Raw genomic sequence first — 19,640 nt, 5'->3', positions numbered from 1 at the left:
TCTGATGTGTTTACTATCTAACATCTGTTTTGTCGGCTAGATTGTTGCCCAACACCCTAAAGATGCCTGCTAACTGGCTGCTCATTGGCCCTCAATATCAATCGAACAAAAATAACGGTTTTCCATGTCGGTTTGTAACTTAACAACAGTAAAACTTTATACGTAACTAAATCACTTAAAAGTTGTAGCTATGTATCTTGTCACCTACACTTTCAAAGACACTGGCAAGTTGTGGCCAAGGCTATTCACATCACCATAGCCAGATACACGGTGGTCAACCGACTGATCAGGCCAGGCAGGGTACACATGTTGTCGACATAAACCTAGGGTTAGCCCTGTCTTTTGCTATGAAGCAAAAGTCTGTATTGGGCAGCACTTTTTTGTTTCTCGCCAAAGCTTGGTACTTACAAAAAATTCACTCACTCAGGACTGATAGCGAAAATTCCTGGCATTTTGTACATTAAGTGTTGCCCCAGTAATATCACAACAGAGGAACTATCAGCAGTCAGGTGAAGATGACACCACAGCTTCTCAGAACTGACGTGACTGTAGATGTCTCAGTGAAATGTTAGTAAAGACTGACTACATTAAAACTATCTATCAGATAAAGATGATCAACTTGATGTGCAGAGATGCAATTGGCCTTGACGCAGCTTTGAACAGTATCCTGTTGTATCAGGCCTGCTTAATGCATAGTGACTTACATAGGATCACAGGTCCACATGTAGTTCGCATTCATAAAGGACACAATAGTTTGTTTGTAAAACGCTGAGTAGCTGACGCTGCTACCTTCTGACCTGGCTGCATGACATAGGTCGAGTGTTATGACTTCATCAATGGAATATCAGCTGCACTTGAGGACATGTAGACATTTATTATCCAACTGCAGTAGCATACATAAATCCTATAACTACCAATGTTTTATCCACATGAGAAAAAACATATCTCCACAGGTCATATCCCACTAAATATGGAAAGCTCCCTATGTCTGTGTAGTGTGTTCGTCTCAGTGCTGAAGTGCCTCCGCCACAACAGAAGCCGTCGACATATCCACATACAACCAACGCATCTGGACTTACAGAACAGTACACTACGGTTACAACGAACTAAAAGGGACCACTAAGTTTGGTAGGTTATAGCCATAGTTCGTTATAAGCATATACACAGCATTCATACTGCAAATGGCCGGGACCTAAAACTAAATTTGTTATATCCGTCAGTTCGTTATATGCGTGTTCGCTATAAACGTTGTTTACTGTATTTAGGAAGTAACATTCACTTTAAACGAATACATCCTGGTTCTACCTACCAGCAGACATCCTGAACTGTCCTGAACACATACACAGTATCTCATTGTACTTACCATGCTTACCTTGATTTGAATAATAATAATAATAATAATAATAATAATAACAATAATAATAATAATAATGACGATACTAAGGTTTCTAATCTACATTGTCAGGAACAATTCAGCATTTGACATAGCAATGTAGATCTAGAATGTCTACAAAACCAGCACATTCACACTACCCCAAGCCCAGTATATTAAGATCTGCATCTGTTGCTCTTTCCAAAGTCCACGTAGAATCTAAACAAAACAGTATCATCGTCTGAAGGGAAGCAGTTTACATAAAGTGTCCCGTTGTGCGACTCCTGATCATCATCTCATGACCTCACAACTCTATCCTTCTGTAACAACGCTATGCATCTGTAACAACTCTATGCATCTGTAACAACTCTATCCTTCTGTAACAACTCTATCCTTCTGTAACAACTCTATGCATCTGTAACAACTCTATCCTTCTGTAACAACTCTATCCTTCTGTAACAACTCTATGCATCTGTAACAACTCTATCCTTCTGTAACAACTCTATGCATCTGTAACAACTCTATGCATCTGTAACAACTCTATCCTTCTGTAACAACTCTATGCATCTGTAACAACTCTATGCATCTGTATCAACTCTATCCTTCTGTAACAACTCTATCCTTCTGTAACAACTCTATGCATCTGTAACAACTCTATCCTTCTGTAACAACTCTATGCATCTGTAACAACTCTATCCTTCTGTAACAACTCTATGCATCTGTAACAACTCTATCCTTCTGTAACAACTCTATGCATCTGTAACAACCCTATGCATCTGTATCAACTCTATGCATCTGTAACAACTCTATCCTTCTGTAACAACTCTATTCTTCTGTAACAACTCTATGCATCTGTAACACCTCTATCCTTCTGTAACAACTCTATGCATCTGTAACAACTCTATCCTTCTGTAACAACTCTATGCATCTGTAACAACTCTATGCATCTGTATCAACTCTATGCATCTGTAACAACTCTATCCATCTGTAACAACTATATGCATCTGTAACAACTCTATGCATTTGTAACAACTCTATGCATCTGTAACAACTCTATCCTTCTGTAACAACTCTATGCATCTGTAACAACTCTATCCATCTGTAACAACTCTATGCATATGTAACAACTCTATGCAACTGTAACAACTCTATCCTTCTGTAACAACTCTATGCATCTGTAACAACTCTATCCATCTGTAACAACTCTATGCATCTGTATGCATCTGTAACAACTCTATCCATCTGTATGCATCTGTAACAACTCTATCCATCTGTATGCATCTGTAACAACTCTATGCATCTGTAACAACTCTATGCATCTGTAACAACTCTATGCATCTGTAACAACTCTATCCATCTGTATGCATCTGTAACAACTCTATCCTTCTGTAACAACTCTATCCATCTGTAACAACTCTATGCATCTGTAACAACTCTATCCATCTGTAATAACTCCATGCATCTGTAACAACTCTATACATCTGCAACATGAGGACCACATAGATTCAATGCACCATGCCCCCCAGGCCGGATTCCTTGTATCAACATTGTTCACTCTGGTTACACCGACCTCACATTATGAACAGAAGCAGAACAGCATCTATAGCCTCAGCATATTAACACTAATGTCTGAGAGACTGGAGGGAGCTCTACAAGAGCCTTACATTATTGGTATCTCTGCAACCTAAGTTACTATGTTGTTTTGTACAAATCACGCAATACTCCACAGATCGCACAAGTGATTCAAACAATATATCATTACAATGGTTTCCATGACAGTTAGAAGTACATGAACTAACTTGTGCCCTAACTCTGCAACTCTTGTTCTGACTGAAACAGATGTTTCCCCTTCCTAATTGCAGGTGACAAGCCCACTGAAGGTACGAATGTTCTGTTTCACCGGCCTGTCCCTGACACACACCTGTCACTCACTGCCACACACAAGCATTCTCCACAAGTCTTTTCCCCTAGTCCTAGACAAGTCACAATCTGGTACTCTCATACAACAGTTTTGTACAATACTGGTTCGTAACTATTACCAACCTGGCTGAAACTCAAGGAGTACAAAATTTCTCACAGAAGTCTTCGAAAGTTGTGCACAATAATTCGTTTCACAATACATTAGGCTCCATACACTTGGTGCAGGCTCACAGCCTTATCCTGGTCTGACGATCAGTGTACACTGCAAGAGTGGACACCAAGAAGGGCTCAACGCGTGACTTGCCAAAACTTTAACCACACTAATCCATCACCCATTTCATAACCTGTAATTCTGTGATGGACAGGAGAGCTACACAGACACTTAAGAAGTCGCCTCTCTCTCTCCAGCCACGTGACTTCACCCGATGTGTGACCTGTGATGGACAGAAGAGATACACAGACACAAGTCGCCTCTCTCTCTCCAGCCACATGACTTCACCCGATGTGTGACCTGTGATGGACAGGTGAGATACACAGACACAAGTCTCCTCTCTCTCTCCAGCCACGTGACTTCACCCGATGCGTGACCTGTGATGGACAGAAGAGATACACAGACACAAGTCGCCTCTCTCTCTCCAGCCACATGACTTCACCCGATGTGTGACCTGTGATGGACAGGTGAGATACACAGACACAAGTCTCCTCTCTCTCTCCAGCCACGTGACTTCACCCGATGCGTGACCTGTGATTCTGTGATGGACAGAAGAGATACACAGACACAAGTCGCCTCTCTCTCTCCAGCCACGTGACTTCACCCGATGTGTGACCTGTGATTCTGTGATGGACAGGAGAGATACACAGACACAAGTCTCCTCTCTCTCTCCAGCCACATGACTTTACCCGATGAGTGACCTGTGATTCTGTGATGGACAGGAGAGATACACAGACACAAGTCGCCTCTCTCTCTCCAGCCACGTGACTTCACCCGATGTGTGACCTGTGATGGACAGAAGAGATACACAGACACAAGTCTCCTCTCTCTCTCCAACCATGTGACTCCACCCGATGTGTGACCTGTGATTCTGTGATGGACAGAAGAGATACACAGACAGAAGTCGCCTCTCTCTCTCCAGCCATGTGACTTCACCCGATGTGTGACCTGTGATTCTGTGATGGACAGGAGAGATACACAGACACAAGTCTCCTCTCTCTCTCCAGCCACGTGACTTCACCCGATGGGTGACCTGTGATTCTGTGATGGACAGGAGAGATACACAGACACAAGTCTCCTCTCTCTCTCCAGCCACGTGACTTCACCCAATGTGTGACCTCTGATTCTGTGATGGACAGAAGAGATACACAGACACAAGTCTCCTCTCTCTCTCCAGCCACATGACTTTACCCGATGTGTGACCTGTGATTCTGTGATGGACAGAAGAGATACACAGACAGAAGTCGCCTCTCTCTCTCCAGCCATGTGACTTCACCCGATGTGTGACCTGTGATTCTGTGATGGACAGGAGAGATACACAGACACAAGTCTCCTCTCTCTCTCCAGCCACGTGACTTCACCCGATGGGTGACCTGTGATTCTGTGATGGACAGAAGAGATACACAGACACAAGTCGCCTCTCTCTCTCCAGCAACGTGACTTCACCTAAAGTGTGACCTGTGATGGACAGAAGAGATACACAGACACAAGTCGCCTCTCTCTCTCCAGCAACGTGACTTCACCTAAAGTGTGACCTGTGATGGACAGAAGAGATACACAGACACAAGTCGCCTTTCTCTCTCCAGCCACATGACTTCACCCGATGTGTGACCTGTGATTCTGTGATGGACAGGAGAGATACACAGACACAAGTCTCCTCTCTCTCTCCAGCCACGTGACTTCACCTGATGTGTGACCTGTGATTCTGTGATGGACAGAAGAGATACACAGACACAAGTCTCCTCTCTCTCTCCAGCCACGTGACTTCACCCGATGTGTGACCTCTGATTCTGTGATGGACAGAAGAGATACACTGACACAAGTCGCCTCTCTCTCCAGCCACGTGACTTCACCCGATGTGTGACCTCTGATTCTGTGATGGACAGAAGAGATACACAGACACAAGTCTCCTCTCTCTCTCCAGCCACGTGACTTCACCCGATGTGTGACCTCTGATTCTGTGATGGACAGAAGAGATACACTGACACAAGTCGCCTCTCTCTCCAGCCACGTGACTTCACCCGATGTGCACCACGTGCCATCACACAAAACATCACTGACACTACTGTTCAAGTCTGGACCAGACAAACCCTGCCAGTTCAAGCCTGAATCAGTCCTAAGCGAACATCAACATAACTAGAACCTGGTAAAGCTTATACATCTGTAAAGTCAGAAGTTGCTATCAGTCTCACCAACTGCCAGGAACATAAATTAGGAAAACCATAGGAAATTATTTTTATCTGCAAAAGCTAAGAAGCTTCCAAGTATACATTACCTTAACTAAAACAACACAATTAGAAATGCTGTAAACACATTTTCTGGAATGTTCTCTTTGGTTTTCTGACACATGTAAAATCATGAAAATAGATGCATGGTCATTTCTAACAAAAATAAAAGTTCAACAAAATGTTGGAGATTATACAAAATAAACAGACAAGACTTTGCTTGGAACGAAACACATATAACAAAAAGTCAAAGAGTGCCTGGGTTATAGTGTGCTGCATCTGGACGCAGCCTGCAGCAAGCACACCAGTGACCTCTGACATGGATGGGGAGAGCTTGGAGATTGTCAGGAAAAGTCCACTGATACTCATGTAACAGGAAAACAGCAAGGTGATGAGGGGAACTGGGGTTAGCGACGTGTTCAAGGTTATTGCACTTATATAGCAGTGTGTGTGTCTTAAATGAAATACAAAAAAATTCAAATGCATATTCGCTAATACACAAGGCTGTGTGTCTGACACAAAGATATTTGAAAGAGCTGCTGTAATTCAAACAAGTATTCAAGAATTTCTGTTCATCAATGTGAGTGAGTGAGTTTGGTTTTACGCCGCTTTTAGCAATATTCAAGCAATATCACAGCGGGGGACACCAGAAATGGGCTTCACACCTTGTACCCATGTCGGGATTCAAACCCGGGTCTTCGGCGTGATGAGCGAATGCTTTAACCACTAGGCTACCCGACTGCCCCCTGTTCATCAATGAAATTGAAAATTATTGTATAAATGTATCTCTGACGGATACCAATGAAATATTAGACGTGACTGATTGTTATAAACAATATTAATAGATTTTACAACACTTAACACTGAGTCCCAAGTTCCCAACTAATAGGCAACAACAATTCACCTGCATAAACCTTTTGCTTCCACTGTAAATAACACAGAGAGCCAACAGTCTACACACCTATGTTTTGGAAGGAAACCAAACCTGCACTTAGCATAACACTGTCGCTTCCAGGTGGCAGATACAAAAAGAACATCACACCCGAGGGTCTTCCCCAAATAAAATATATCAAGGCGAGAGGATAGGTTTCCAATATCCAGGGCAGGGTGAGGATAATTTCCTATTATATATAGGACATCATGGTAACTGATGACAACACACTGGTCTGCAAATCACTGTGTTCTAATGTCACTGTAGCAATATGACAAGACTTTCATTTGATCTTAGTCTTGTGCAAGCCAGTTTTGGATGATCAACTGTGGCCAAGTCTCCAGATAAGGTGGAGAGCCACTGACTATATGTCCTCACATTATCATTCACCACTGTTCACATAGGGCAGCGTTGTGGCTTACTGGAGTACTTCTACATTCTGCCATCAGTATAAAAGATCTGAAGACACCTACTGGTATGCAAACTACAATCTACTTGGGGAAGTTATCCCCAGCGTGGTGACACGACAGGGTTTATAACAATGTTCATGTCCAGTGATACACAAGCAGCTGATATGAACTGGGTCACGGGGCTCTGAGTGGCGACCCTGATATACTGGCGAATGGCGACCCTCACATACTGGCGACTGGCGATTCGCACATACTGGTGACTGGTGGTGACCCTCACGTACTGGCGACCCTCACATACTGGCGACCCTCACATACAGGCGACTGGCAACCCTCACATACTGGCGACTGGCAACCCTTATATACTGGTGACTGGCGACCCTCACATAATGGCGACCCTCACATACAGGCGACCCTCACATACTGGCGACCCTCACATACTGGTGACTGGCGACCCCCACATACTGGCGACTGGCGACCCCTACATCCTGGCCACTGGCGACCCTCACATACTGGCCACTGTCGACCCTCACATACTGGCCACTTGCGACCCTCACATACTGGGGACTGGCGACCTTCACATACTGGCGACCCTCACATACAGGCGACTGGCGACCCTCACATACTGGCGACTGGCAACCCTTATATACTGGTGACTGGCGACCCTCACATAATGGCGACCCTCACATACAGGCGACCCTCACATACTGGCGACCCTAACATACTGGCGACCCTCACATACTGGCGACTGGCGACCCCTACATACTGGCCACTGGCGACCCTCACATACTGGCCACTGTCGACCTTCACATACTGGCGACCCTCACATACAGGCGACTGGCGACCCTCACATACTCGCGACTGGCAACCCTTATATACTGGTGACTGGCGACCCTCACATAATGGCGACCCTCACATACAGGCGACCCTCACATACTGGCGACCCTAACATACTGGCGACCCTCACATACTGGTGACTGGCGACCCCCACATACCGGCGACTGGCGACCCCCACATACTGGCCACTGGCGACCCTCACATACTGGCCACTGGCGACCCTCACATACTGGCCACTGGCGACCCTCACATACTGGCGACCCTCACATACTGGCGACTCTCGGCGACCCTCACATACTGGCGACTGGCGACCCTCACATACTGGCGACTGTCGGCGACCCTCACATACTGGCGACTGGCGACCCTCACATACTGGCGACCCTCACATACTGGCGACTGGGGACCCCCACATAATGGCGACTGGCGACCCTCATACTGGCGACCAGGCATCTTCAGGGGCACACAGGATGTTTTATAGCTATTTCAGACACAAATGTGCAGACAGCTCCTTTGATATTTGTAGGACAAGAAACAATGTTATGTCACCAAGATCCATGTTGTGAACGTGTAATCATCACAGCCTGCCTGAATTCTGAGTGTATTTGGAACAAGATGTGACCTGCATAGAATTATACCCTGGCTGGTGAGTAACTATTACACAGCAGTATATCACTGGGCTGTCTGGTCCAGGCTCCTTTATTTACAGACTGCCGTCATATAAGTGCAATATTTCCGAGTGCGGCTTTAAACAACAAACAAACAGTACTTGGTAACAATGTTAATGATGCCACGATGACAGCTGAGCCACATCCACATCTGCACAGGTCTGCATCAGGAAGCTTGAGCAGGTAAGAGGCTTCGAAAGCTTGTAAAAACAAACCAGAGTGAAGAGTCAAGCACAGTTCCTGATCACTCCAGACTTAATAATAACCTGAATATTTGATAAAAACAGCATACCAGCACTTGCACAGTCATAGTCAAGTCAGAAAATCAAACTAAAAGTCAGCTGGGAAACAAATGTGTCAACAAGATATGTCTCTTTTTCCTTCAAACATATGCTCCATCTGCGCAAACTGCCTAACAGTTGCGTATTTTCTTATGTATCACATGCACTTTTTGTGGGACAAGGTATGACATTTATGACACATTGTTCCATTCTCTGACAGCTAAGGTTTCTTACAAGGGAGTCATTAGTGGTAATCTGGTCTGTTGTAAATAATGCTGAATTGGTGTAATCTGCCAATCACCTCACACACAATTTTGCCATAATTAATGTGAACAATATTGAATGAAATCATATATTTAAACTAGATTACAAACATAAGTCAAGATATAGAATAAACTGTGTAATCAGAGATTATATGGAAGCATAAACATAAAATCTGGTGTGCACACTTTGAGTAGATCCGCCTGTGGCTACACAGATTTTCACAGTGTGCACACCTGTTTTACGTATATATTCCTCCATACATGTAAAAAATATTGACATTAATTCTTAAATGTCTGTGTTTTGGGTAAAGTAATCGCAACTAATTGACTGCATGTAATATGTACACCCCCTCTACACAGCTGTACACAGGAAAGTACGATACCCACACTTATCCTTCATCTGCTCGAAGTTTCCATATTGTGCTCTCACAGTTATCACACTCCATGGCTTTCTTGAGCAGAAGGATCCACTCCTTGGGATCCATTCGAACAACCCGAGGTCTTTTCTCCGAGATCCCCGTAAGTCTGAATGCATCTGGGCCACAGCTCTTGTAGAAGACAATTCCTGAGAAAACATTTTTGCACCGGACCTCAACTACGAACGTTTGACAGGCTACGGATGTGCAGTGGAATCGGATGTCCACCTCACCTGCTATCTCCTCCCTCGTTAACACACTGCCATCACTCCTTAGCCACAACATGTCTTCCTGGACACATCGCAAGATCTCATCATGCAGTTCTAGCCTCTCCTCAGGCGTAAGTGTGATGCCCTTCACTAGATTATAGCCTGTCTTGTAGCCCTGGCTTACCACCCCATCCACAGCAGGAGGTGACCCCACTGTTCCGGGCACAGAGGGCACCTCACTCGCAGCCTTCTCAACACCCTTTTCATGTCTATCATTTCCTAGTCCAGACTCAGCTCCAGATTGTGTATGTGTGGATGCTAGTCTACTTTGAGCATTTGATTGCTGAGCTGATATAGCAACATCTTGAATCTGCTCACCTGCATCTGGTATTATTGAATCTGTATACAGCCTGATGTTAGACATTTTTACATCATCACATTTTGTAAAGGATTTGTTGGTTAATTCATTCTCTCCTTTGGCATTTCTGGTAACAGAATTAAACCCCTGTAAAGAAGAGTTGTATGTGTTCCCTGCTATCCCTGAGTCAGGAACATTTGGAGTTGCCACATGAGGTCCTCCACGGTCACATGTGTTCACTACACTGCCCAGAACAGGAATATCAACAGGGACATTGGCTGCCGTCAGATGAGAGCCTGCAGGATCAACTTCCTCCTCTTTGTCATCTTCTGTTACTACCTTTGAACCTTGTGCTTTCTTTTTCTTCTTCTTGCTCTTCTTCGAACTCTTGCTCTTCTCCGTCACCAGCACTATTTTCTCTTCTTCAATGCCACAGAAGAAGGAGCCTCCATTCTTGAGTTTGGTGAACGACGTCATGTACTCCAAGAGATGCAGCTTCTCCTTCAGCCTAAAGGCAATCCTGTAGGCCAGCGACTTGTCCACCAAGCTTGCATGGTCATGGAGATCCTTCACAAGGTCCTTCTCAAACAGTCTCTTGAGCTGAATGTCCCGACTCTCATACAGATCCACCCTTTCACCTTCAATAAACTCACAGTCATCCATAGGCTCATCTGGGAAACACGGTTGGAGGCTACGCTTCCATAACAGTCTGGAGATCTCCCTCGCCTTGGGTCTTTCTTTACTCCCATCCCATGTGACAAGAGTATTGAAATCTTTTGTTGACACTGACGATGAGCCCTTCACACTTAAGATAATATAGTCCAGGTAAACTGTCTCATTATGTGGCTGCCCGTGTTCGTCTACATAACTCTGTTGTTCCATATACCAGCGACGATCATAGTTTTCAACATACATTGTGTCATCTTCTACCATTCTGCTCAGTTCTTCACCCACCTTTTGATCAAAGTCATCAAGCGATGGGCCTTTTTCCACTGATTTCCCTGTGACATGGATGATTAAGACACCACCTCTCATGTTCCGCAAACTGCAGACTTTCCTCAGGAATTCATCCTTGAAGAGCTTCACCTCCTCCCTACTGGCATCGTATCCTCTGCTGCTCTTGCTGAACACACCATACTGGGCATGCATCTGCAGGACAAGCTTCTCACCATGGAATCGGGAGGCCAGGTTCTCATTCATGTGCTTATTGCAATAACTGCAGTCCATGTCTGAAAATAATCATGTCTGTTAACATACAGAACAATGACATCATGACTGTTCACATACACAACAGTGACATCGTGACTGTTAACATACAGAACAATGACATCATGACTGTTAACAGAACAATGACATCATGACTGTTTACATACAGAACAATGACATCATGATTGTTAACAGAACAATGACATCATGACTGTTAACAGAACAATGACATCATGACTGTTAACATAGAACAATGACATCATGACTGTTTACGTACACAACAGTGACATCATGACTGTTACACAGGGGTTGAAAAATTATTAAAAATGTTACTTGACCAAGGGCAAGTATGACCAACATTCTCACTTTCCCTATTTTAAAATGTACTAGCCCAAAATCAAGCTAATAAATTCAGTAAAATGTTACTGTTGCAGAACTGAGAATAAAATACATCATCATACGCAACCCTAAGAAACTGGTCTTTCCACCCAGCGATGAATGTTTGTTTTCGTTTACGGTACATTCGTCATTCTTCTTATTCTTTGCCGATATATAACTTTCGGAATTTCCCTCTGCCTTCCTTTTAAGTTCGTCCCCACCGCCAAAGAAACTTAAAATAGACCGCTGAGACATGATCGGCCATGTGCTGTACTGGCAATATAAATTGTTATTGCAGATACCCCTCTAGGTGCTAATGAGGCAAAGGGAGGCTACTCTGTCCTTTACTAGCTTACTCATTTGAAACAACAGATTTACTTACAGTGATCCCTCGCTATTGCACTTTTCAATATAGCGCTAACTCGGTTATTGTGTGCGGTAACACATGGTTCCCAAAACTTACATACCCTTTTAGTAAACTCAAGTCACTGACACGATGTCATTTCCCCATCGCAAAAACATTACCACCTGCACGCAACACCGGAAATACCAATCAACAAATTCATATATGGAAGTGTTACTACGATTTAACAATGAAACAAGCCTGGTTCTCGTTGTTGACCTGCCTGACATCAAAATGTATTAATCCCATTGGTTGACTGGCGTAGCTGTATGCAAATTACATTGTCAGTCTGGGACACTAACAAAATATTAGCCAATCAAATACCGTAACATGATCACATGATTACATTCGCGTGAAACTTGACCCAGTTCATTTTGTGTGCTCTACTTGTCTACGGGCATGCTAGAAAACGTATATTACACGCCCGACATCTAAACCTTACTTGGCACGGGCATCGGGCAATGGTATTTTTCAAACCCTGGTTTACATACAGAACAATGACATCATGACTGTTCACAGAACAATGACATCATGACTGTTTACATACACAACAGTGACATCATGACTGTTTACATACAGAACAATGACATCATGACTGTTACCAGAACAATGACATCATGACTGTTTACATACAGAACAATGACATCATGACTGTTAACAGAACAATGACATCATGACTGTTAACATAAAGAACAATGACATCATGACTGTTAGCAGAACAATGACATCATGACTGTTTACATACACAACAGTTACATCATGGAGGAAGAAACATTGGAGTGGGTGGGGCAGGACTGGAGGAAGAAACATTGGAGTGGGTGGGGCAGGAGGAAGAAGCATGGGAGTGGGTGGGGCAGGACTGGAGGAAGAAACATGGGAGTGGGTGGGGCAGGAGTGGAGGAAGAAACATGGGAGTGGGTGGGGCAGGACTGGAGGAAGAAACATGGGAGTGGGTGGGGCAGGACTGGAGGAAGAAACTTTGGAGGGGGTTGGGCAGGACTGGAGGAAGAAACAAGGTTGTGGGTGGGGCAGGACTGGAGGAAGAAACATGGGAGTGGGTGGGGCAGGACTGGAGGAAGAAACAAGGTTGTGGGTGGGGCAGGACTGGAGGAAGAAACAAGGTTGTGGGTGGGGCAGGACTGGAGGAAGAAACAAGGTTGTGGGTGGGGCAGGACTGGAGGAAGAAACATGGGAGTGGGTGGGGCAGGACTGGAGGAAGAAACATGGGAGTGGGTGGGGCAGGACTGGAGGAAGAAACATGGGAGTGGGTGGGGAAGGACTGGAGGAAGAAACATGGGAGTGGGTGGGGAAGGACTGGAGGAAGAAACATGGTGGCCATGTTCCATGTTAATCCTCCTTGGCAGCGATCACATCTGCACAATCTCATCGAGTGTTGAGGTAATTCTTGAGAAATACTACCATGGTCGTATACTCACAGAGCCAGGACGAGTCGAGAAACACCTCCTCACCAGGTTGGGCAGATGGGCTGACAATACAAACAATCACTCTGTTAGGATAATTGGAAATCACTTGATGCTGATTTCCCACTTGCCTCACCACAAAAACTCATATTCATAGAAATATACTTCTTTCTCAGTCAGTGTCAGTTGGGTTTCCTTATAATGATACAGTAAACTACAATTATAACGAACTCAAAGGAACATCTAATTTTTGTTCGCTATAACCGTTGATTGTTATAAGCATATACACAACATATAAACAGCAAATGGCCAGGATAAAATATAGTTTGTTATATCCACCAGTTCGTTATAAGGGTGTTTGTTATAAATGTAGTTTACTGTTTGTAAATTATAGGTAGCAAAATACAGATTTGCCATCACGACATTTTTGGCAGATAATACAATTCTATATCAACATTGATTGAGAGAGTGTATTTCAAGTTTTATGGAACACAGAGAGCTTCATATTTGGTATTTGTAGACAACTGTGAGGTCATATCTTTCAGTCACAATGAGCGATATGACGTCATGATAGTGACATGCAGTGTAGAAATAAATGTTCCAGAGCTTGCCTAATTTTTTAGGGGGGGTGTTTGTTCACGTATGTTGTAGCTGTGCGACACTCTTTCAATGCCTTCTTTGTATGTCAGCGAATCCTAATAACATAAAACAACAATATTGGAACAAATAGAGCCCCATAACAGTCAGTAAATTAGGGTATTCCCCCACATTTTCCCACAATTCTGGTTTAGCATAAGAGTGCTTGCTTGTTCCTGTCATCTACCAGTGGACATAGGCAGTATCAGTTCTCTCCACTGGACTCACGCATCACTTCTGACCCTGTGATGAACTTGATCGGAATGTTTCAATGCAAAACACAGTTTCTCTATCAGACCCTTGCATCTTAGGAATATATTAATGCATGTTATGATGCATGTTTGGTTCCATGACACGCTAATGGTACCCTAACCCACCGTTCTGCTAATGGACTGTTCATGTTCGGATGGCGTCATTGTAGGTTTGATAGAATATAGTTGTAGCAGAATCACTCAAAGTACATGAGGTTTTATACGGCCCATTTAAATTGGAATTAAAACAAATTAAAAAATGATAGAAAACAGCAGTTCAATTGAGCTGAGGTTAACTTGTGCTATGTCACATGATTTTTTGTTTTGAAGCGGGGGGGAAAAGGGATTTTATTCATCCCCTTAGAAATCCATGTGCCGCCTGACTTGCTCTGGCGGGTATAAGGGATTTATTCAACCACTGTGAAATTTATTCCCACCAAGGCGTGATACATAGTATTTTATCAACATCACATGGACCAATCAGACCTCATCATTCTGACACGGAGGTATGATAACTAAACTTAATGGCACTGCTTCATATTACCATGTACATTAGCCGAGGATTTGAAGATTAAACACTCACACTATATTGATCACATCAAAATCTCTTGCATAGAGTTCAGTATTAATTTATTTGTCTATGCAAAGACATTCACATTTCTTGATTTTCATTTCCATGCCTTCAAAAGTGTCATATATGCATGATTAATGACATCCGTGTCAATAACATTGGTTGATTAATGTGTAAGAATCTACACCAAAATGTCACTGGCACTAACTAACAAGTTATTATCAATATTGCAAGTCTTACTCTTGTGATTCTGAAGATGCTTCTCTTCGTTGTCGCTTGGTGTGCTCGTGGTCGGTGGCACTGTCTGGTAGTGGTCGTTTTGTGCCAGCAGATGGCGCCTCACACATGGTGTGGGGTCAGCAGCATCACGACAGAGTGCCTAGGAAACAGGAGGAAATTAGACCAACTAATGTTTGTTTGTTTGTTGTTTAACACCGCACTCAGCAATATTCCATCTATATGACGGAGGTCTGTAAATAATCGAGTCCGGACCAGACAATATGGTGATTGACATCGTGAGCATTGATCCAAGCAAATGGGATACGATGACATGCATCAACCAAGTCAACGAGGCTGACCACCCGATCCCATTAGTCACCTCTTAAGACAAGCATGGTTGCCTTTTACAACAAGCATGGGTTGCTGAAGACCTTTTCTACCCCGGCTCTTCTGACTGTGTAAAACAATTGAGGCACACTCATGAATATCACATCCTATCATTTTTCACACATTTAGATTGAACACTCACAGAACATTCAAAAAGTTCCTATATATATCTCCCAAAATGAAGATACATTACACAAGCACTGTTGTCTACATTGTTACAATTACCAACAGCTAAAACAGCAGAAATGTCCCTGCTTTGCACAATATTCACTGCAACACGCTAAAGTGGTACCAGTTTCACTTGTCACCTCCTGACTACTGGAGAGACAGTTTCCCTGACCAACTGAACAAGAAGTGGCAGCAGGATCTTGCAGTGTCCATACAGGCAACATGGCACTAGGGGGGTCCAGCAATGTCTGGTGCATTACAATTTCTTACTAAAGGTCCCCGTCTGCATCTTGGCTTTCTTAGTTCACCTCTTCCCCAGCTTGGTATGCACCTGGTCTAGGCTGATTATGTCCCATGCTCTCCAGGCAAATCTAAGCCTATGTACGTGGTAACTAGGGCTGTCACTCTAAATACTGCCATGCCCACCAGCAGTGGTAAGTGTTGCTGTACATCTAACCCTGTAGGGTGTTCTCTCTATCCATGCGCCTCTGCTGACAGTGATCGTTCATACACACTTTCAGCTGCTTAGGACCTTGTAGTTTGAGAGTAAAGTAGAAAATGCAAAAGTTCACAACAGACAAACCACAACACAGTTCACTTGTTTCAGGTGGGGAGTTCCGAATGAAAATAATAAAAGATGTGCTATTACACTGTCGTGGATATTGAATACACCATGCTGTACTGGGTCTGCACCTTGGTGCGAGGGGATGTAGCTTCCTTTTTCACCATCATCAACACATGGTAGCAATCCTGTGTTATAGTACTTACCATCAAACTACTGACTGCATAACAATCTAAAGTGGGCAGGTGTCTAGTGAGTACATGAGTTTTATAGTGTAGGGTCATATGTTGTTTTAAGGGACAGGACGTTGACCGTTCTGAAGCTTTGTATGTAAACAACAGCCAGTTACCCCCAAGCTTACTGGGATCTTCTCGCCCTTATTCCGTGTCTGCTTCAGTGACCAGTGTAGTATTATCACGTGACGGGACTTTTCTCTTGTTTGTAAACAAATGTACTTATTCTGAAATAAGAACAGGTGGGCCTAATGCAAGCCTTTCAATGTGCTTTACATATTGCTCTGCATAATTATATAGATAACTAATTTTATAACTACAACAGTGAGGAGCATGACATTATAGGATATATACACAAATGGAAATAGTTTTTCACGTTTTTGGATATTTTCTCAATTAAAGTTAAACATTTAATGACGTATGTTTATCTAAATGTGTAGATTCTTCCAAAATGAAACTTAAAAACACATGAACAGACTGTGTAAGATGTGACTTGACTGGCTGCAGGGATTCCTGGGTAGAGTGTGATTGGCTTTATACAGCCGAGGTATACTTATATTGTTATTTAGGGCTTTGCTTAACACTTTGCTTCTAATCTAATCAAGCTGGGAATCTCTTCAATTTGCTTCTTTTAAAAAACAAAACTGAATCCAGCATGCATTATCGGCTTCACTGTCCAGAGCTCTAATGTATTGATTTGAGACATACTGTCTGTTTGACAACAGGAAACATTTCAAAGTAAACACATCTTACATAACACATGCTGTTTCTTAGCGCCAAGGCATCTACATCCAAAAAAAATTGAGTTCTATGAAAGGAATACTTGCATTTTGCTTGGGTGATCTGTTAAGATCCAGATTTCCAAAACAAGGTGGTACAGAAATAAAACTATATTGTTTTAGAAAGCTGACATCAGAGTGTCTAAAGAACCCATGCAACGGGGAAATCCGGATCCATGTTTGCTCAGGGTTGATGCGACTTCTTTGGGGGTGTGGTCAGATCATCACCCTGGGAGATACCCACTCACAGTGCAAGGTTGGACTTTCAGGGGTTTAGTAGCCAACATCTCCTATCTATATTCCAGATTGTACAGGTGCATATGATATACATGATAGCCTGTGTACTGAGAGTCTTAGTTAAGTTAAATCTCAGGCAGTGAAGAGGAAAGAGATTTTACCTGATCATACAGAAACTTGTGAGGCTTTGCCCTGAACAAGGATGAAAGACTTCTACCTGCCTGTTTTAAGGGACCGATCACGTGACTGGTCCAGGTCATGACCTACATCAGTGACATGGCTGGCTTGATCCAGCAGATAATCTCATACCCGCCATGGAAATTGTGTGTCTAAGTATGTCTTTTCAACGATCAATAACAAGACCGGAGCAGGCGAATTTGTTCAGACAAGTAAACTGTCATATGGACGGTATCGGGAAAATATATCTACAATCTACCTCTGAAGGCGACACAGGTAGCCCAGTCCAGCAGGTTCGGAAAAGATCGGCCCTCGATTGATCCTTTAAGTTAGTATTTGCCTAAATGTCTATATGAAAAGTAAATAACACTTACATTTGGCGATTGCATTTGCTGACATGATGATAGACAATTTCAAAGCATATACAACTGTATTTTGTGTGGAGGTCCTAACCCACGTCATATCCGTTTCCCGGCGCGTCCTGAATATGGCGGAACTGTGCATGTGGGTTATTTTTAGATATCGGGGGTTTCTGACCTGAATAAGTTATGTTACCCTGTACTTTGTGAGACCTCGAAGACATACACAAATGTCGTAGTCCCGTACACCACAAATTTGTCAGAATATTTTGTAAGGTTATTATATATTGATAGACATAGTTAATTAACATGGCACTATGATCACTTCTATACACCACGTGCTAACGAATATGCACAAACAGGGGACATAACTTTGAATGGTACCGAAATGGGTGATTCCAGTCTTCATATTTTACTATCTAGCCTCACTGCGGGAAACTTTCTGTTGGAAAAATACAACTCCTATGCCCTTCAGGCCCCTAGGGGGTATATGTTCGGGCCTCTAGGGGGTATATGAATGCGTTTAATTATTCTCCATACCAAACACAATCCTGACCACTGTTGATTTTATGCCACCTGTAAATTTCTACTGGACTGGACATGATATAAAATGGGCACGGATGTGAACATTTTCAGTACTTTCTTACTGATCACGATAATGTGTGCGTCATGCTGATTGTTGAGTTCACTCGAATTCAACTGTTGCATTGTGACGTCACAAAAATATCAGATTCACTGTGTATTTGATTCTCCCATAAATACAGATCATGACGTCAGTCACTGGATTGTCTGATCCAGACTTGAATATTTACAAACCGCCGTCATGTAGCTGAAATCTTGCCGAGTGCGGCGTTAACAATAACCAAACAACAAACATATACATAGACGCACACTCCGGCGCAATGCTGGTTGGCTGCCGGCCGCAAGGAACTCTGGGTAGGAGAGTGACATAGGCGTGCAAGAGTCGTTGCGTTACGATCGCCTTTTGGAATGGGGCCCTGCACCAGAAAGTTTGCAATCACGTCACAATACCCTATGACGTAATTTGTGGAATTTTGTCAGTCTCCTACCCATAGTTCCATGCGGCCGGCAGCCAGCCAGCATAGTGTTATGCTGAGTCACCACTGCGCCGGAGTGTGGAATTTTGTTCTACCGGCGAAACAATGTCATGTGATGTCATCCAAGCAACAGTGTTGCTGTGATCGTGGAGCTGCATAAGCTTTCTACAGCGGTACTCTGGCCCTCTCAAAGATAAGGGAGTACTTGTTGGGTTCAACGGCATTTATTTTCAATGGGCGTAGAGTGAGAAGTACACGGTAGTCCGGATCTGCCCTAAAACATACATCATTTGATATAGACATCATGGGTACGGACAGTATAAAGGCACTAGATAACAACAATACTAATAATACATTTAGATCTATAGTTCCTTACTTTTGGCATATATATATGAACAGATCCTTCCAGATAAGACAAATTACACTCTATATATAGTTAATCATGCATAATTAATAAAACATAAATAGCATACCTCGTCTCAGGGACGCAGGCTGGGACC

At 43.3% G+C, this 19,640-nt stretch overlaps 1 protein-coding gene across 1 annotated transcript; it reads right to left on the bottom strand.

Moving 5' to 3' along the window:
• Positions 1–9,237: 9,237 nt before the first annotated feature.
• LOC139457777 (uncharacterized) lies at positions 9,238–18,183 on the bottom strand. The gene is made up of 4 exons (XM_071239125.1): positions 18,098–18,183; positions 15,202–15,340; positions 13,519–13,568; positions 9,238–11,324 (listed from the first exon to the last, which is right to left on the bottom strand). Exons 2-4 carry the CDS (start codon positions 15,306–15,308, stop codon positions 9,502–9,504), a joined length of 1,980 nt encoding a protein of 659 aa, XP_071095226.1. The 5' UTR covers positions 15,309–15,340; positions 18,098–18,183; the 3' UTR covers positions 9,238–9,501.
• Between the last annotated feature and the right edge of the window lie 1,457 nt (positions 18,184–19,640).

This window comes from Haliotis cracherodii, unplaced genomic scaffold, assembly GCF_022045235.1.
Source record: "Haliotis cracherodii isolate W230 unplaced genomic scaffold, xgHalCrac1.p SCAF_12, whole genome shotgun sequence".
Lineage (NCBI taxonomy): Eukaryota > Metazoa > Mollusca > Gastropoda > Lepetellida > Haliotidae > Haliotis > Haliotis cracherodii.
The sequence above is the reverse complement of the archived record's forward strand: the minus strand, read 5'-3'. Positions and strand labels throughout refer to the sequence as shown.